The sequence below is a fragment of the Anomaloglossus baeobatrachus genome, chromosome 3 (genome assembly GCF_048569485.1).
Source record: "Anomaloglossus baeobatrachus isolate aAnoBae1 chromosome 3, aAnoBae1.hap1, whole genome shotgun sequence".
Taxonomy (NCBI): domain Eukaryota; kingdom Metazoa; phylum Chordata; class Amphibia; order Anura; family Aromobatidae; genus Anomaloglossus; species Anomaloglossus baeobatrachus.
In genome coordinates, this window is record NC_134355.1 from 374,000,660 (window position 1) to 374,020,417 (window position 19,758).

The window sequence follows — 19,758 nt, forward strand, 5'->3', positions numbered from 1 at the left end:
TGGACCTTCTTGGGCACCTGAAGCCTTCTTCACAGCAATTGAACCTCTCTCTTTGAACTTCTTGATCATCAGTTAAAGAGTTGATTTAGGGGCAATCAAGCTGGCCATACACATTAAATGGCTGTTGGCTGATTAATGCTTTGATTGATAGCCATCTCAGTCGACTCTCCCATTTATAGGAGTGATTGCTGAGTCAAGTTCTCCTGTGCTCTCTGAGAAAGCAAACGACCGAAAAGTCAGCCGGTGCTTTATCTCCGAAAGAACAAGGCAAGTGGCAGTCTAAAATCAGACATGTGGGATGGACAGTTCTCTCTACAATCAGTCGGCTAGTGCCTCCATACACATTAGACCATTAGTCGAACCCGTTGATATGGGCAGGTTTGGACAACATTAATGTAATGTGTATAGGGGCCTTAATAAGCAACAATGTCCTTGCCTGTAAAGCCCTTTTGATGCAAAGTAATGTTGACCGCATGTGTTTCCCTGTAGGTAACCATGGTTGACAGAAGACAATGAATCGAAGAGCAAGCCTCCCTTTAAAGCAACCAGTCTGCGTCTTATAAATCAATCAGTTTGTCAGAGTTATATCGGCTGATATGTCCTCCTTAACACTTTCTCCTGACAGAACAAGATGATCACTGACATTATACTGTATAAGCAGGTCGTTTTGTGGCAGGGCTGAAATTCTGTGGAAATGTGTATTTTGTGATTAAATTAATTTTTTGGGAAAAATTTTTTGTAATTGTTTGCAATTCATATGATGACATATCATGATCTAAAGTTAATACAAATTGCCACAATAAAAACTGAAGCAGCAAGCTTTGTGAAAAACAAAATGTATGTCAGTCTCACAACTTTTGGCCACAAAAATATTGTAAGTATCCCAATATATTTGTTGATATAATGTACATTATTCCAAAAAAAAAATCAACTCAAAAATCTCACCAGCTGTAATAGTATAAGCATATCATATGAAAAAGTCACCTTGTCTTTCGCTATTGCGGGAGGCTGCTTTAACACTTCCTTCACTGTCTGAATCACAGTCTCTGTCCTCATCACACTAATTGACCGAACCAACTCCACAAGGAGAAGTTGTTCTTCACTTGCTAATGGAATCACCTAAGCACAAATCAAAATAATAAAAAAGGTGTATAAATGTGCATTCTGAGAATGTAAGCAATACAAAATAATGAGGATTGTAAAAAGCATTGCAATTAAAATCTATGGTGATACTCCGCTTCCACCAATCACATTAAAATTCTCAGGAAGGGTTAAAGATGGATGTGGCATCTCAACATTTTCATTGCAGCAATAGGTCTAAAAGCTATTACCTGGAGCTATAAACAGCCGCATAAGCTAAAAGAATTTGTAATAAATGTAACAATGTAGTCCTGGAAAATGATTTCTTTACCTTTGTACGTGCTGAGTTCTTGTTTTGTCTTCTTTCATTCCATACAAAGGCAATGGCTGCCATAAAATGAACTCCATGATTCATGGAAATAGGTCCTAGCAGCTCCAAGATCTGCTGTCTTAAATTCTGTTGACCCAAAAATCATGATTAAAATTCTAAAGTAAAAAGCAATAAAAGGAAACTTTGACAGATTAATTGCCACCTGCACGTGTGATTTAGGGAAATTAGAAGGTTAGCTTGTGATGACAGGATATTTCGAGTTAATCTAAAATGTCAGGAATACCAAGAAGTCATTTTTCCTCTTTTTAGATGTCCTCTATTACCTTTGTGGAGCCCAGGTTGATGGTAGTGACTGCGGCAGCAGCTGCTGTGAAGTTCTTCTCGGAGGAGTCAGCCTGGTGCAGAATACTCCACAGCAGGGTGACGGATGACATTATTAAATGGAGTATAGAAAGGATTCCACTGCGAGCTTCAAGCAAATGTTTCTGATCTACATTGACCATGAGCTGCAACGTAAGAAGTATGAAGTCAATACTAGAAAGCATGACTGATAATTAGAGATGACAAGTAATATCTAGAAGAAGCACCTCTACAAATAGTCTCGATTAAAAATATTCTGCTGTTTTTTTTTTCAGCGGGTTTCTTAATCAGTTGTGTATCCATGGCTACAGACTACAAACTGATCTTGTAGTCATGACTAAGTTTCCCCCTTTTTTTTTTCATCCCCCCCACACATAGTTTGCCATAAAACCTGTATGCAAAAACATTAATATGGCAAGAATATTTGTTGTGCTATATTTTAGATCGACTGGTGCAAAAAAAGTTTCACACAGGCATTTGAAGGAACTTTGTCACCAAACAGAGAAGAAAAAAGCAAGAAAAGAAAATGCATCCTCTATATCACTTAGTGTGTGCTGTTGCACCCACTGAACATTGTACCATCTGTAGAAAGGAGTTACAACCATGTTGTGCAACTTGAGCAATCGTGCCACTTTGCAGAGTGCTATTAGGATGACCACTTAAGTGTTTTTCAGCCAGTCAGGCCTTACATGAACCTTAATTTACAAACAATTAAAGCACCACTCCGGCGTTTTTCTTTTCAGCCCTGGAGTGGTGCTTGTAAGCTAAGGTCCCTAACCTAGTATTATATCTACCCTCCGATGTCTTCATCTTTTTTCCGATGTCACTCCTGCTTTATGGCACCATCTTGTAACCGCAACCTCTGACTGGACAGAAGTCACGTCACAAGTTATCATGACAAGTCTATGAGAGCCAGAACGAGGCTCTCAGACTTGGAGTAAGTTGTGACTTTCGGCGTGCTCTAGAAAACACTGGAAAATGCAGCACGTCACAAATCACAGGAGAGAAGTAACAGAGCACAAAATAGCCAGCTCACCTGTGCATGGGCTACCCCTCAATGGAGAGCGGAAACACCCTGTCCAGTGTAGAAATGCAGCATAAATCACAGGCCGAAGCTATACTGTTTAGAGATGAAGACTCAGGAGGGTGAGTATAAGACATACAGGGGACTTGGATTAGAAGCACCACTCCAGCGGTGAAATAAAATAAAAACAAGCTGGGGTGCTGCTTTAATATCCACTGACTTATAACCTGCCAGTGACTTAATGGTGATGGAGACCTCCTGTTTCTCTTCTGACAGAAGATCTTGGGTGGTCAGCAGTTTGAATTCAATGCCTGATTCTTTTGTTCTCGCAATTTTGCCAGAGGCTATCACAACAATGTGCCCTCATCCCAAGTGTATGGTATCCTTCAGACAATCTAAAACTATAACAGTTTTCTTATAGTCTCCACTAACTCCAATCTGCTTATTACATCAGTATATCACGAGAATTCCTAATATACAGAATATAGCAAGGAATCTTTGACATGCTCTTTTTACCTGGTGATACTGAGCAGAAGGATCAAGCAGGCAATAGTGAATAATTGTTGTAATGCCTTCTAGTAGAGTCAGTATTATATCGGGTGGGATGAATGATGCCATCCATAGAGGCCTAGAAAGAACACAAAGTTAAACTCTTGAAGCTTCCAGTGACAACATGAATATTAGGCTGGCATCTTTATTTCACCTACCTGTTGTCAGATAATCCCGTTTCATACTTGTATTGCTGTATTAAGTTGTCAAGGTTCCGGCAGAGCTGTAATGTGACTGAGACCACAACTCTCTGTAACACTTTCCCCATGTACGGCAAGGTGGATGTGATGAGTCCAATCCATTGAGGGTGCATTTTACATGTATAGTGCTGGTGCAATGCCCTGATCACAGCACAGAGGAACATTCCCTGACATGTGATTGGCTGCGAGTGCATATATTGTAAGGAGGTCATCGGCTGTTGAGGGTTTATGTGTTCCAGATCAGTTATAACAAAATCAAAGCCAGCCTCATTGTCTTCAGGAACCGTCAAGACCCGATGTTCTAAGACAATAAGACCTTGAAGGACCTTTAATAATTGAGACTGTAGTGTACTGCCACTGTCAAACTCGTCTTCAGAAAAATTAATCAGACTGTCCTCAGAAAAGCCTTCTTCAATGGCCATTATGTTCTTCTCTGCCATGCGCTCACTGTGCCACTTCTGAGCGCTGAAAATGGAAGATAGCAGGCAGTGGAGGATCACTTTCTGTACCTTACATTTTGACAGCATATCAGAGATGAAGCTGGCAAAGCCCTTCGCTGAGCTCTCGATCACCTTAGCTAACTCTGTAAACAGCAGGGTCAAGATTTCAACGCTCATCATCTGCATGTTGCGGTTGCCCATGAGATCTTGCTGTGAAACTTTCACATGCGTAGGGTAATGGCTTCTCATGAAATACAAACATAATGAAATCAGAATTTCTATATACATGGAGCTTCGGAAATTGTGATTCGAGTCCAGAGGAATATTGCTATAAAAGTCTTTCCCCATCACAGAAATCCGATGCCTTGCTAAAAGGTTCTGCAGCAAAGATAGCTGAGGAGTGTATGCATTGTTCACGCTGGTGGTGGATATAGCATTGACAAACACTGTCGGGCAGGTTTTTAATATGGCTTTTATAGCAGATAACGCATATAATGTCCTTGAGGAGTCATACAACTGGAGGTACAAAAGCACATGCTGGTAAAGAGGGTGAATGTTGAAATGAGGGGATTTACGGATGCCAGGAGATCCCACATCACTTTCAATCTCTGAAATTTCACCTTCTCCACAACTGTACCAGTTCTCCAAATCTAATCCATCACTAAAAAAAACATTTGTCTGCTTCAACTTCTCATTTTGTGCTTTTTTCTTGTCCTCATCCTTCCTTCTGGCCATTTTTACTTTTGGTTTTGTTCCTGTTGCTTTATTTCCCCCTTCCTTACCAGCTTGGTCCTTTTCTGCCACTTTTCCTTTAAAATTAAATTGGATGCTACTGTGACTCCGTTTTCTATGGTGTCCCCCCATCATGTTGAAATTAAACTCTACAGGTATCTGCTGAGCCATAATTGAAGGAGAGGATAAGTTTCTGGTTATAGCATTTGCCAAGCTTTCAATGCCACCTTCTGCTGACACAGACAGAAAGTTAGATGGGTCTCTGGCTGAGAAGTTATTTCCGTTCTCTTGAGGGGCTTCTTTCTCTTTCCCAGGAGATTCCTGTACTGCAGTGCTGCATGGATTATTTCCATCAGTTGTCTCAACTTGATCCGCATCAGAGAAATTTGCTTCAGGATCTTCACCAACATTTCTAAGAACATTGCAAACCAAGTCAGTGATAACTTGCTGAACAATCTCCTCCACAGAGTCCTCCCTAGAGCTATCCTGAGCAGTCAAACTCTCGGAATCCACCTCGTCTCCCACTGAAGACTGAGAACAACCAGAATCCGAGCTCTGCAGGATTTCTATCTGCTGGTCTGGAAGCTCAAAATCCGATATTCCCATTGGGATGGTCTCGCTGCTTGTGCTAAGGAGGGAAAGCCTGTCACTCAAAGGGTTCACTGTCAGGCTGAAGTTCTCAATTTCGTCCATTAGAACCTGCTTAGACGTTGTCCCAGAACATAGCCGTGAGCTTGGAATAGCTGCAAGAAAATATATTATTTTGGCTTAGTATTACTAAAGGAGCACATATAATTATTATTAGGACTTAAAGAGGACCAATCAAAACTGGCCAGCTTTTGTTCTTATTTTATTTCCGATGCTGCAGTATTTTGTATTTTAAAATCTACCATACAGTTTCAGAGATACAGATAGATTGATTTAGTACAAATTATTATAGTCTTTCCTAAGTAGGCGTGGCTCACATGGTAATTATGTAGAGCAGCCTAAAGACACGTCCCCGGAGATTCTTGTGAGCCACGCCCCCATGATAAAGACCATAAAAACTAGCCCAAAATAAAAAGGCCCATATCTCTGGAAAAGTATGGCAAATAAAAAAAAACAAAAAACAACTAAAATATTCAGGGAAGCAGTAGGATTAAAATAAGAGCAAAAACTGTAAACTATTGACCTTGTTGCAGGTACTCTTTAATGTATCAAACGGATATAATATCAAAAGGGAATTATTGCAGATAAGCAAACTGCAGATTTTATACATATCATCCCGCACGGTTTATTTACCATCATTATTGATAGATGTTTTCCTGTTTTCTTCCACGTGTCGAGTAGATTTACTCCAATGTCTCTCAGCCTGAACTCGCTGTACTGATACACGTTGAGTTTTAGGATGAAGGAGCAGAAGTAGAAGCGGTTCAAGGACTCTGGCAATATCATGTCTCTGCAGAACCTGATGTAACCAGGCCTGGCCCACAGAAGATGTGCAGCCATCTAAGCTGTTCAGACTGTCCAGCATAATAAACAGGGACCTGCAGATGAGAATCCGGAAAAATTATGTACCACAAGCAACGATGGAGTACAACATGATGGTGGAGACAAATGATGAGGCTTAGAAAGAATTACAATAGTATGACAATATGCAATTCCTCTTCAGAAAACTACTTTATTTTAACCGCATAATAACCAATTACTGTATTTTGACTGAGAACACCCAAATCCCAAATCTGCAGTAATGTCTTTTGGTATTGCTGTAAAATATCAGGAGCAGATAAGGTCTCAGCCGGGGACCCAGGGGAAAAAGACAGAAGCAGTATCACTCTTTCTGTCTTCTCTATTTTAGGTTGCACAGAGCTCATTGAGTAACGTCAGCGGGTGCCTGCCAGGTACACCAAATCAGCTAAGTCTTAGCAAACCCAAATAAGTTGTGCCTGTGCCAGTGACTTGTGGTACAGCAGGAGATGTTTCTTCTGTAAATATTCATCCGGTAACTGATGCACCAGTTAGGCTATGTTCATACTAATAAAATGCTGCAGAGTAACAATAATTTCAAAACAGAAGTGTTAGTGAATAAACAAAAGAGAAATATAAATCAAATAAAATATATGGTGTGACCACCCATTGCTTCAAAACAGCATCAAAGAATCAATTCTTCTAGGTACACTTTCAAAGAGACAGGAGTTTTGTGGGCCTATAGTTAAGGCCGCTTTACACTCAGCGACATCGCCAACGAGATATTTTTGGGGTCACAGAATTCGTGACGCACATCCGGCGTCGTTAGCGACGTCGTTGCGTGTGACACCTACGAGCGACCGCTAACGTTCGCAAAACAGTGAAAAATCGTTGATCGTTGACACGTCGTTCATTTCCCAAATATCTTTGCTCATTTTGGACGCAGGTTGTTCGTCGTTCCTGATGCAGCACACATTGCTACGTGTGACACCCCAGGAATGATGAACAGCAGCGTTCCTGCGTCCTCCGGCAACGAGGTGGGAGTGACGTGAATGCGGCTGCTCTCCGCCCCTCCACTTCTATTGGTGGCCCGCTGATTGACGTCGCTGTGACGCCATACGAACTGCCCCCTTAGAAAAGAGGTTGTTCGCCGGCCACAGCGACGTCGTTAGGAAGGTAAGTATGTGTGACGCATACCTCCAATATTGTTCGCCACGAGCAGCGATTTGCCCGTGACACACAAACGACGGGGGCGTGTGCGATCACTAGCAATGTCGCAACGTGTAAAGTGGCCTTTAGGTGTATAAGTAAATAATTATACAAACAGGTAAATATGGATATCATTTTCATGTGTAGGATGAAACAAAGACATTAACAAACATGTGTAGGAGGCTTAAAACTGGGTGTGAACAGCCAAATCCTGTTACAAAGTTGAGAATGTAGAGGATTTTTGCATGTGACAGGTGATTCACTATGAAGACAGCACAGTAAGAAAACACAAGGTAGTTGTGCTGCATAAGCAAAGTCTCTTTCAGCAAAAATTTCAAAGGAGACTAGAATTTCCAAACATACTTTTCAAGCTCTTTTGAAAAAGTTCCAAAAAATGAGCAATGTTGAGGACCGTAGATGCAGGGGCCAGCCAAGGAAACTTAGTGCAGCAATTGAAAGACACATCATGCTTACTTCCCTTCAAAATCTAAAAGATGTTCAGCAGTGCCATCAGCTCAGAACTGGCACTAGTGGGACCCAGTTACACCCACTTGCTGTTTGTAGAAGTCTGGCCAGAAGTGCTCTTTATGGAAGAATTGCAACTAAAAACCATACCTTTAGCGTAGAAACAATGCCACATGACTCAATCATGCATGGATACATAAAATGAGAAACATGGCAGCAGGTGCTCTGAACGGATGAATCAAAATGTGAAATATCTGAATTTAATAGAAGACTATTTGCTCATCGATGGGCTGAAAAGTGGTACAATAATGAGTGTCTGCAGGCAGTTGTGAAGCACGGTCGAGGTTCATTTGAAAAAATGTTGTTCGGGATTTGGTCAAAGTTAATGGTATTATCACTGCTGAGACATACAGGCAGATATTTATCCAACAAGCAATACAATCAGGGAGGCATCTAATTGACTTTCAATTTACTCTACAATGACCCAAAACATAGCACAATGAAGAACAAGCAGTTCTGGAAGTGAAATATGGCCCCACTGAGCCCTAATCTCAACACCTAGATAAAAAGGTGAAGCACAATAGGGTTTGATCCAAGAATTACCTAAAGCTGGGTTTACACACTGAGACTTTCTAGCGATCCAACCTGCGATCTCAACCTAGCCGGGATCGCTACAAAGTCTCTGGTGAGCTGTCAAACAGGCAGACCTGGCCAACGACCTAACAGCGATCCGGACCTGCAGAGCGACTAGCTGGTCGTTGGGGACGTGTCAAAAAAGCAGGTGAACTTCACCCGACTTCATGTAATGCCGCGCGGCTCTGTGTGCCGTGTAAATAAATAAATAATTAAAAAATCCGGCGTGCGGTCCCCCCTATTTTAATACCAGCCAGATAAAGCCATATGGCTGCAGGCTGGTATTCTCAGGATGGGGAGCCCCACGTTATGGGGAGCCCCAGCCTAACAATATCAGTCAGCAGCCGCCCAGAATTGCCGCATACATTAGATGCGACAGTTCTGGGACTGTACCCGGCTCTTCCCGATTTACCCTGGTGCGTTGGCAAATCGGGGTAATAAGGAGTTATTGGCAGCCCATAGCTGCCAATAAGTCCTAGATTAATCATGTCAGGCGTCACCCCGAGATACCTTCCATGATTAATCTGTAAATTACAGTTAAAAAACACGCACCCGAAAAATCCTTTATTAGAAATAAAAAACACTAACAAATTCCCTCATTACCAATTTATTACCCACAACAAAGCCCTCCTTGTCCGGCGTAATCCACGGTCCTCCAGCGTCGCATCCAGCTCTGCTGCATGAAGGTGACAGGAGCAGCAGAAGACACAGCCGCTCCTGTCACCTGCACGCAGCTAATGAAGAGAGCCGTGTGATCGGCTGAGCTGTCACTGAGGTTACCTGGATCCAGCGGTGGATGCAGCGGTGGCCGCGGGTAACCTCAGTGACAGCTCAGCTGATCGCGCTACTCCCCTCATTTGCTGGTGATTTCCCCCCCTCTCTCATACTCACCGATCCCCGGCGCTGCACGGCGTTCACACTGCTCCGGCGGCTTTTCCTTTTTTGAAAAAGCCGGCCGCTCATTAAACAATCTCGTATTCCCTGCTTTCCCCGCCCACTGGCAAATGTAATTGGTTGCAGTGAGACACACCCACACGCTGAGTGACAGCTGTGTCACTGCACCCAATCACAGCAGCCGGTGGGCGTGTCTATACTGTGCAGTAAAATAAATAAATAATTAAAAAATCCGGCGTGCGGTTCCCCCTATTTTAATACCAGCCAGATAAAGCCATACGGCTGCAGGCTGGTATTCTCAGGATGGGGAGCCCCACGTTATGGGGAGCCCCCCAGCCTAACAATATCAGTCAGGAGCCGCCCAGAATTGCTGCATACATTAGATGCGACAGTTCTGGGACTGTACCCGGCTCTTCCCGATTTGCCCTGGTGCGTTGGCAAATCGGGGTAATAAGGAGTTATTGGCAGCCAATAGCTGCCAATAAGTCCTAGATTAATCATGTCAGGCGTCTTTACTACAATTGTGCCATTACACTCCCAGTGACTGGATGTTTGACATGCTAATGCTATCAGCAACCTAATGTAAACAATGAATGCCTGATGCGATTATCTCATTACACCTCCAGTGACTAATTATTTAACATATTAAACAGCTACCAGTAACCTGATTATACTGTGATTTTATTAATATACTTTCAGTGGCTAGATATTTAACATGTCAAACACCATCAGTAACCTATTAGATATTCAAGGAGATTACCAGGGAAATTATCTCACTAAGGGGTGCTTCACACACAGCGAGCTCGCTGCCGAGATCGCTGCTGAGTCACGCTTTTTGTGACGCAGCAGTGACCTCATTAGCGATCTCGCTGTGTGTGACACTGAGCAGCGATCTGGCCCCTGCTGCGAGATCGCTGCTCGTTACACACAGCCCTGGTTCGTTTTCTTCAAAGCCGCTCTCCCGCTGTGACACACAGATCGCTGTGTGTGACAGCGAGAGAGCGACAAATGAAGCGAGCAGGGAGCAGGAGCCGGCATCTGACAGCTGAGGTAAGCTGTATCCAAGATAAACATCGGGTAACCAAGGTGGTTACCCGATATTTACCTTAGTTACGAGCCTCTGCAGCTCTCACGCTGCCTGTGCTGCCGGCTCCGGCTCTCTGCACATGTAGCTGCATTACACATCGGGTTAATTAACCCGATGTGTACTGTAGCTATGGTAGGAGAGCAAGGAGCCAGCGCTCAGTGTGCGCGGCTCCCTGCTCCCTGCACACACAGCTGTGCGCTGGTAACTAATGTAAACATCGGGTAACCATACCCGATGTTTACCTTAGTTACCAGTCTCCGCAACTTCCAGACGGCAGCTCCGTGCAAGCGCAGCGTCGCTTGCACGTCGCTGCTGGCTGGGGGCTGTTCACTGGTCGCTGGTGAGATCTGCCTGTTTGACAGCTCACCAGCGACCATGTAGCGATGCAGCAGCGATCCTGCCCAGGTCAGATCGCTGGTCGGATCGCTGCTGCATCGCTAAGTGTGAAGGTACCCTTAGGCTCCAAAACACAGCTTGGATATGTGCTGCTGGTAAACACCTATACAGACACCGGTCCCTTGCAGGATATCTCTGTTTTTTACTGTTTTTTACTGTTTTTTAACTTTAATAAAATAAAATATAATTTTTTAACATGAACCACTGGTGTGTTTCCTGACTGAGGGGACTAGTTTCTAAGTTGTTCTAGTCTGTGTGAAATTACCTGAAGAAAAAGAAGGATTTGCGCAAACCTAGGTTCACAGAAGATCTGTGGTTAGTTCTCTGAAATGTTTGGAACAACCTCTCTGCAGAGTTACTTCAAAAACTGCGTACAAGTGTACCTAGAAGAATTGATGCTGTTTTGAAGGCAAAAGGCTGATCATACCAAATATTGATTTGATTTAGATTTCTCATGGTTCGTTCACTTTGCATTTTTTTGCAGCATTTTTACACACCCATCTAAAACGTATACACAGTATTGTATATACATAAATTATAACATATTACCGAACATGTCAGCGTGATTAAAATGATGAAAAAAAAGGAAACATTTCCAAACATCTTGATTTATTCAGCGCTGAGTATGAGTGCTATATAAACAAATACACGCCAGGGCATGTTATCAATGAAATTAATAATGGTTCTCCCAGGAATATTCTATCATGCTCAATGCACTTAGGCTAGCAAATCATCAAAATATGCTGCTGGCAGCTACCTTTACCATCCAATAACATCCCAAATGTACTTGATGGGAGGAAAGTCCAGATACTCTTCACGCCATGGTAGCATGTTAAGGTCACGCAGCTTGCTCACATCACCAGGCTATATGTTGCTTGTGCTACTTTTAGCAGCTTGCGTGGCCTAAATGTGCTACCTTGGCCTGCAGTGTCTCGGAGATGTTTTGAAAATGTTGTTTCCATTTTTTCATGATTAACACATCAATCGATCATGTAATTTCCATAACTCCATGCCTTTTCCTTCTTGGTGCTGCAATTTGAATGTTAAGGAGTGTGTTTATATTGATAGATAGTTAGATAGCGAGGGAACAACGTAATGTGATTTGACAGCCCCCCAACATTATTCTTCAGAAATGGTGTGTTAGTCACCTTTTTATGGTTCATTCTGAATCCTGCATTACTCAATAATCACAAACCTGTCAAATGTGCGGCCATAAGATGAAGACTTGTTAATGTGAAGGTCCCTTGTCAGGTGCCACAGGACTGCAAATCTACCATGAGCTTCCATTCTAATTTTCTGTGCAAAAAAGTAATGGTTTATTGAAATGCTTTCAGATTTTTTTAAGCCAGTTTAAAGAAAAAAAAATAAAATAAAAAGGGGTCACTGTGTATAAGGCATGGCACTTGTGTAGTGACCAGAAAAGCCACTACTAATGTGTGTTCTGTATTATCTATGTGATTACATTTGTGACACCTATTCCCTACCTTGGGAGGAGGTAAATTATTTAGCTTTGCACTGCCCTATACTGCCTTGGTTTGTATTTCAATTTGCATTGCAATTGATTTGAAAGCAAGGAAGTGGCTGTTGGGGGCGGAGCTTGAGGAGGCAGTTTAAAAAAGAAAAACCGGTTAGATGCGGTTGAGTTGCTGTGATGCTGCAGAAAAAAAAGAGACCTCCATTGAGATATGCGTGGAGTGTAATTATCACCCTATTCGGGCGCCCCGTTTCTGCAACAACAGAGTACTGAAAAACGCAGTTAATCCAATTGATAGTGACATCCATCCTCCCAAGGCCGGGATAGGAAAAGCGCTTGAACTAGTCCACTGTGTAAGAGATCTCTTTATTTATTGCTATGAAATGACTGTCTATTGGAAATTGAAAAACAACTTTGATTGACTAAAGGTTGGCTACAAGATTTCAGTAAAGTTCCTCATTTACGTTTTCACAGAATCCTTGGTGTCTGTCTTCCTTCAGTGGCCTTATACCTGGCAGATATCACCACAACTCAGTCTCCTATCTCTGTTATTTTTCTCTTTATAATTTGCCACCTAACCTAGGGATTTGCTGGAGCCATCGGAGACACCGTGACCTGAACATCCTCTGAGGTAGTAGGCCCGGCTTCTCACAAGGAGGTGCGGCAAATTACACTTGTACCTTGTCCTTATGCGTCAGCTGCTGGCTGATGACATCTTCACATATACTAGAAGATGGGACCAGGTTGTGGAGCTGATAGAAAAGTTCTACACTTCTTTGATGGTGTTGTGGGGTCCGGTCACCCATCTGTTGCCACAACGTTAAAGCCACATTCTGAAATCAGAACAGAAGAGGGTGGTAACAGACAGAAAAAAACACATGATTTTAATCGGAGAAAATAAATTACATTTATGGTAAGAATATGTTGAATAAATATATAAATACCCAACAGTACCTATGTCATTGAACCTACCTTGAAGAAATCCGTTTTCTCAGCCATATACAGCAAATTGCCTTCGGTGAGGGGAGGTCGGATAACGACAGACACTCTGCCTTGGTTTGGGCTCAAGGGCTGAGAAGCTTCCAGGCCATTTGCATTTTCTCCTGTTACAACTGCCACTGACTGGGTCAAGCCGACCAGGTCCATGACCAGAGATATGGCAACACTCTGTATGCTGAAGTCAACCGCAGCGCTGCAGGCGTTCATGAGGGTCTGCAGCCACAATGGTGGCTGTACCTTCTCACAATCTACGAATAAGGGAAAAAACACATCATTGTATAGTAAAAAAAAAAAAAAAAACTAATAATGAGTAGGACATTACACAACCCTCCAAGGTGCAGAAGACTAAAAGCAGTCAGGCCAAAAGCCATTTCACAGCTTAGTTCTTCTGCTTCATTTTCCAGGCGATCAAGTCATTGCAATGTAAAAATAAACACCTAAGGAGGAGATTTATAAAAGAAACGGAAAAGGAGGATCGTTATTTAGTCCCTTCACTCATACTAGGTGGACCATAATCTACACTATAACTGAACTATGACCACTGAAGACCTCTCAGGAGCTCTTATTCATGGCCTTCTTAATCCTGAAAGCACCTCTTCCCTATATAATAAAACACCCTAGATAGCTCAACACCCTTAAGTAACATTCACACAGGTCTTCAAAACATTTTTTTCATTACTTCCAGTACACTCTGAATACCGTTCTTATTAATTTCAATGGTCATCTGGCAAGTATTGTTTTAGCATTATTCTTTGATCAATAAGGTTTTGAAAACCCTGCTGTGGGGGGAAAAAAAGTGTCATTCCTTCTTTGAGGTGGAATCTAAAAGTCGACCATAAAAAAAAATTTTTTTAGGTATTTTTCCAAGAAACTGTTCAAGAAAATTATAAAATAAATGATAAAAAAAAGCAGCGTTTACTATTGGAAAATTCGTAGGATTTTTTTGTTTCCAAAAAAAACTGTGTGAACTTACCACCCATCTGAGATCTGTTTACATACAATATCTTGGCACAATACAATCACATCACTTATTTGAGATGGGTTCCACTTGAAATCTGTAGCCCCAAAAAAACAAGAAAAAAGTCTGGCTCCTCTGTTAATAAATGCCAAAGTTTATCCCAGATTCATTTAAAAATAGGATGTAATTGCAGGACAACTGTGACAGAGCAGGCAGGGACTGAGGCTGGTGAAGAATCCAAATAAACCAAGGAAAAGAAGCCACTGGTCCTTCCAATATTTCCTCAAATCCAGCAGGATGTGCAAAATGTCCTACACCATGGGGCCGATGATTTCCAGTCTTTAATCCAGAATGTGACACCAGGGATCTGGCCACAGGAGCAGATCCTCGTCCTTCTCAGCACCAACAACATCCAAAAAGCATGAATCCTTGCTTATCAACTTCTTTGTAGATCAGCCCCCTAGATGAGGAGGGGTGATCACATCCCACCCCCTAAGTCGGCAAGGCCCCCTGAAGAGAGGAACAATATATGCACAACCCCCCCCACCAGATACAGGACAATGAATACTACTGGGGGCCTGATTACATAATGGACCATGGAAACAGGCTGGGGGTGACAGTCTTAAGCTGGTGTCACACTAAACGACAGCGACAACGACGTCGCTGTTACGTCACCATTTTCGGTGACGTAACAGCGACCTTGTAAGTCGCTGTTATGATCGCTGCTTAGCTGTCAAACACAGCAGAAGCAGCGATCATAAGGTCGCTGTGCTACATGTTCAGAGAGCAGGGAGCCGCGCTTAGCGCTGGCTCCTTGCTCTCCTGCAGCACACATCGGGTTAATTAACCCGATGTGTGCTGCAGCTACATGTCACAGTTCAGAGAGCAGGGAGCCGCGCTTAGCGCTGGCTCCTTGCTCTCCTGCAGCACACATCGGGTTAATTAACCCGATGTGTGCTGCAGCTACATGTCACAGTTCAGAGAGCAGGGAGCCGCGCTTAGCGCTGGCTCCTTGCTCTCCTGCAGCACACATCGGGTTAATTAACCCGATGTGTGCTGCAGCTACATGTCACAGTTCAGAGAGCAGGGAGCCGCGCTTAGCGCTGGCTCCTTGCTCTCCTGCAGCACACATCGGGTTAATTAACCCAATGTGTGCTGCAGCTACATGTCACAGTTCAGAGAGCAGGGAGCCGCGCGCACTGCTTAGCGCTGGCTCCTTGCTCTCCTTGCTACAGTATGCATCGGGTTAATTACCCGATGCATACTGCAGCCACATGTCACAGTGCAGGAGCCGGCGCTGGCAGCAAGAGCGGAGGCTGGTAACCAGCGTAAACATCGGGTAACCAGGGAAAGGTCTTCCCTTGGTTACCCGATGTTTACGCTGGTTACAGCTTACCGCAGCTGCCAGTGCCGGCTCCTGATCGCTTCATTTCGTCGCTCTCTCGCTGTCACACACAGCGATGTGTGTGTCACAGCGGGAGAGTGACGACCAAAAAATGAAGCTGGATATTCAGCAACGACCGGCGACCTCACAGCAGGGGCCAGGTCGTTGCTGGATGTCACACACAGCGACAGCGACGGGACGTCGCTGCAACGTCACAGAAAATGGTGACGTAGCAGCGACGTCGTTGTCGTCGTCGTTATGTGTGACACCAGCTTAAGGCTAGGTTTGCACACTGCGTCTTTTTGACGCTGCATTTTTGTGCGGTTTTGGCCGCTAAAAACGCACAAAAACGCACCTGCGTTGAAAAAACGCGGCAAAAAACGCACGCGTTTTGCCGTGATTTGGTGCGTTTTTTATCAGTGAACAAAAAAAAAAGGTCTGATGTCATTTCCTTCTTCAATGTGTTCTTCATTCTCCACTAGTGTATGCAGAAGAGCAGACAGCTGCAGAACTACAAGGCTCAGCATACTCCATCCAATAGTGTATGCAGGAGAGCAGACAGCAGCTGTCGAACTACAAGGCTCAGCATCCTCCTTCCAGGACTGTATGCAGGATTTCTTTGCCCCCCCAAACAAAAAAAATGACGTGGGCTTCGCCATATTTTTGTATGCTAGCCGGGTACAGCAGGCAGGGACGGGCTGCCCCCAACCCCCAGCTGCCTATTTGTACCCGGCTGGGAACCAAAAATATAGGGAAGCCCTTTTTTTTTTAAAATTATTTCATGAATTTCATGAAATAATTTAAAAAAAAAAAATGACGTGAGCTTCGCCCAATTTTTGAGTCCAGCCGGGTACAACTAGGCAGCTGGGGATTGGAATCCACAGTGCAGGGTGCCCATGCTTTCTGGGCACCCCCGCTGTGAATTGCAGTCCCGCAGCCACCCCAGAAAATGGCGCTTTCATAGAAGCGCCATCTTCTGGCGCTGTATCCAACTCTTCCAGCTGCCCTGAAGCCGGCTGGCTCGCTGGGTAATAATGGGGTTAGGGCTAGCTGTATAGCTGGCCCTAAGCCCGAAATTCATGGTGTCACGCCAATATTAGACATGGCCACCATGAATTTCTAGTAAAGATAAAAAAAAAACACAACACACAGAAAAATATTTTTATTAGAAATAAAACACAACACAATTAGTGACTCCATCTTTATTGAAATAAAGAACCCCCCTCCGCAGTAATCCTGGGTCAGGGTCCCGCGCCGTCCAATCCGGATCCAATATCATCTGATCGGTTTGCTGGAAGGCAAAGCGATCAGATGATGTGTCAGATTCTAGGGGCTGAAGCACATCACACATCAGCTGATTGTATAAAAGCCGTTTATACAATCAGCTGAAGCATCGGTGCAAAAAAAAAAAAATACTTATGTGCTGATTACCGGCAGCTCCTGCAGCGATAGGGCGGGAGTCTGATCCTGTCCGATCGCTGCAGCAGCTGCCGGTAATCAGGGATGAAGTCTCTTGACGCATCCGCTGATAGGTTAAACCGGCCGGGCGCCCGCGTCACCGCGATACTTACGATCACCTGATGCGTCAGGTGACTGCGTCAGGTGATCCATCGCCAGGTCCTGCATCCATCGGAGGTTTCCCGGCCGTCTGCACACAGCCAGAGCGGCGATACCGTGAGAGGAGATGGGAGCGGGCATGTCACCGGGAGGCTGCAGACAGGGGAGTATAACTTTTTTTTTTTTCTACTGTTAACTTTTGTTTTCGCAGCCGCTTCCACCTCCCGCCGAGACATGGCGCCGCACGGCAGCATACATGCCCAGGACGGGAGGTGGAGTCAGCGGTGACGGTACCGGGAGGATTCACGCTTCTGTGTTTACTGACAGAAGGAATCCTCTTCCTGTACACGTCACTTTACTACCCACCTCCTGCGTTTATAGCTGCGTTTTTGGTCTTAGAAACGCACCAAAACGCAGCTATTTGCGTTTCTCATTGCGTCTTTCAACATCCCATTGAACTCAATGGATGAAAAGCGCAGTGAAAAATGCGGGAATAATTGACATGCTGCGTTTTTGTGGCACCACAAAAACGCAGCTGAAAAAAAACAGATGTGTGCGGACAGCAAAAATGAAAACTCATAGACTTTGCTGGGGAAGCAAAGTCCTGCAGTTTTGAGGCCAAAAACGCACCCGAAAAACGCGCAAAAACGCCGTGAAAAACGCACTGTGCGCACATAGCCTTAAGGGTGCTTTACACACTGCGACATCGCTAGCGATCTCGTTAGCGATATATCACGCCAGATCGCACATGCGAACTGCCGAGATCGCACATAGGTTATATTTTGAAGCGAGATCACACATGCAATCTCGGCGTGTTACATCGCTAACGAGATTGCTAGCGATCTCGCAGCATGTAAAGCACCCTTTACAAGCAATACACGTTGACATGCTTTGACCTTATTGTCTTAATTGTAACTTCACCCCTGGGCAATTTTCTGGGGGTTTTTTTGCTCCCCTTCTTCCGAGAGCTGTAACTTTTTTACTTTTCTATCAATATAGCCATATGAGGGCTTTTTTTTGTGGGACGAGTAGCACTTTTAAATGAAACCATGAGTTTTACCATATAGTGTACTGGAATAATTGCAAAAAAAGTCCAATTGCACGATTGTTTTTGGGGTATTTTATTCACAGTGTTCACTACATGGTAAAACTGATGTGTCTGTGTGATGCCTCCCTCAGGTCGGTATGAATTGGTAAAGGTTAAAAATAATTCAGAAGTTTGTCCAAAAAAAATTAGCACTTTATGCGCCATTTCCTGCAACCCCTAGTGTTCTCTTTTTTCGGGATCTGAGTCTCAGTGACGGCTTATTTTTTGCGCCTCGAGCTGACGTTTTTAATGGTACCATTTTTGCACAGATGATACACTTTGATCGCCTGTTATTGCATTTTGCGCAAATTTTTTCTAACCCTTTAATTTTCAATGGAGCAAATGGGGGGTGGAACTTTTAGTTTTTTTTATTATTTTTATTTGTAAAAAAAAAAAAAAAAAAAACACAAAAAAACCAAACTTATTTTCTTTTACTTTTATTTTACTAGTCCACCTAGGGGACTATAAGGATCAGAAGTCTGATTGCCCATTCATTTCTGATCAGAGCACTACAGCTGTTTGGCCCATTGTTACCATGAAAGTCATTGGCTCCCTGTGATTGCGTCATGGGGCCTCAGATGACTGTGAGGAAAGGCGATTTCCCCACTGTGGCCATTTAAATTGTGCTGTCACATTTTGACAGCGCGATCTTAGAGGTTATCAGGTGCAGGTGGATCGGATGTCTGCTGTCCAAATCAGCAGACATGTGCAGGGATCACCGTCGGCTCACCGCAGCAGCCTTGGGTGACTACCCCTTCATGATTTAGGACGTACCGTTATGTTCTAGGTCATGAAGGGGTTAAGATAGTAAGATCGAAACGCATCAACATGTACTGCTGTCCTGCGATGGCAACCTATTTTTAAATGAATATAGAATAAACTTTGGAATATTTTAAACACAGGAATCGGATAATTTCTTTTTTTTTTGGACTATATATTGCCCAATTGGACAGGTAGTGTGTCTGGGATCTCTAAAGTACAGTAAATGGAGTGGACACATCACAGTGGGGAGTTTGTATGTACCTATGTTGAATCCACTTGAAATTTGCTCGTCTGATTTTTCTGATCTGAAAAACTGTTGTCAAATCTTTTGAAATGAGGCAAAAGCTTTGCGTATCATTCTGTGGGATAACTGATGTTTGGGTACCATTCTCTTTATCAATATGCAATTTCTCGATATGTCTTTAGATACTATGTACATGACTGAGATTTAAAAAATTATTTCTTTTTGGAAATTTATTTAAAGGGAGAATTTTTTTCATTTCTGGTAGTTCTGGTTGCCCTCTAGGAGACCTATTGATGAGCCCTGGCTTTTATTGTATACTGTACCTGATCCCACTTAGTGTGCTCCTGTGGTTGTGAGTCGAGTCGTCTTTACCACCAAAATGGATTTGAGTTTTTTCTTATTAAATCCACTATGCAACGAGTATTTCCATTTCTATTTTTCCATTCC

The 19,758-nt window shown here is 43.5% G+C and overlaps 1 protein-coding gene across 2 annotated transcripts in view; it reads right to left on the reverse strand.

Annotated features, from left to right (window-relative positions):
- Positions 1 to 19,758, reverse strand: part of DOP1A (DOP1 leucine zipper like protein A) — an 80,936-nt gene that overhangs the window by 50,576 nt on the left and 10,602 nt on the right. For both annotated transcript variants that reach the window (XM_075340168.1, XM_075340169.1), the window contains exons 3-11: positions 13,293 to 13,567; positions 13,001 to 13,153; positions 12,042 to 12,142; positions 5,998 to 6,242; positions 3,503 to 5,459; positions 3,312 to 3,423; positions 1,735 to 1,917; positions 1,412 to 1,537; positions 985 to 1,119 (exon numbers count right to left, since the gene is read on the reverse strand). In XM_075340168.1, the coding sequence (XP_075196283.1) occupies positions 985 to 1,119; positions 1,412 to 1,537; positions 1,735 to 1,917; positions 3,312 to 3,423; positions 3,503 to 5,459; positions 5,998 to 6,242; positions 12,042 to 12,142; positions 13,001 to 13,153; positions 13,293 to 13,567 (3,287 nt within the window). The remainder of the gene's footprint in view (positions 1 to 984; positions 1,120 to 1,411; positions 1,538 to 1,734; positions 1,918 to 3,311; positions 3,424 to 3,502; positions 5,460 to 5,997; positions 6,243 to 12,041; positions 12,143 to 13,000; positions 13,154 to 13,292; positions 13,568 to 19,758) is intronic.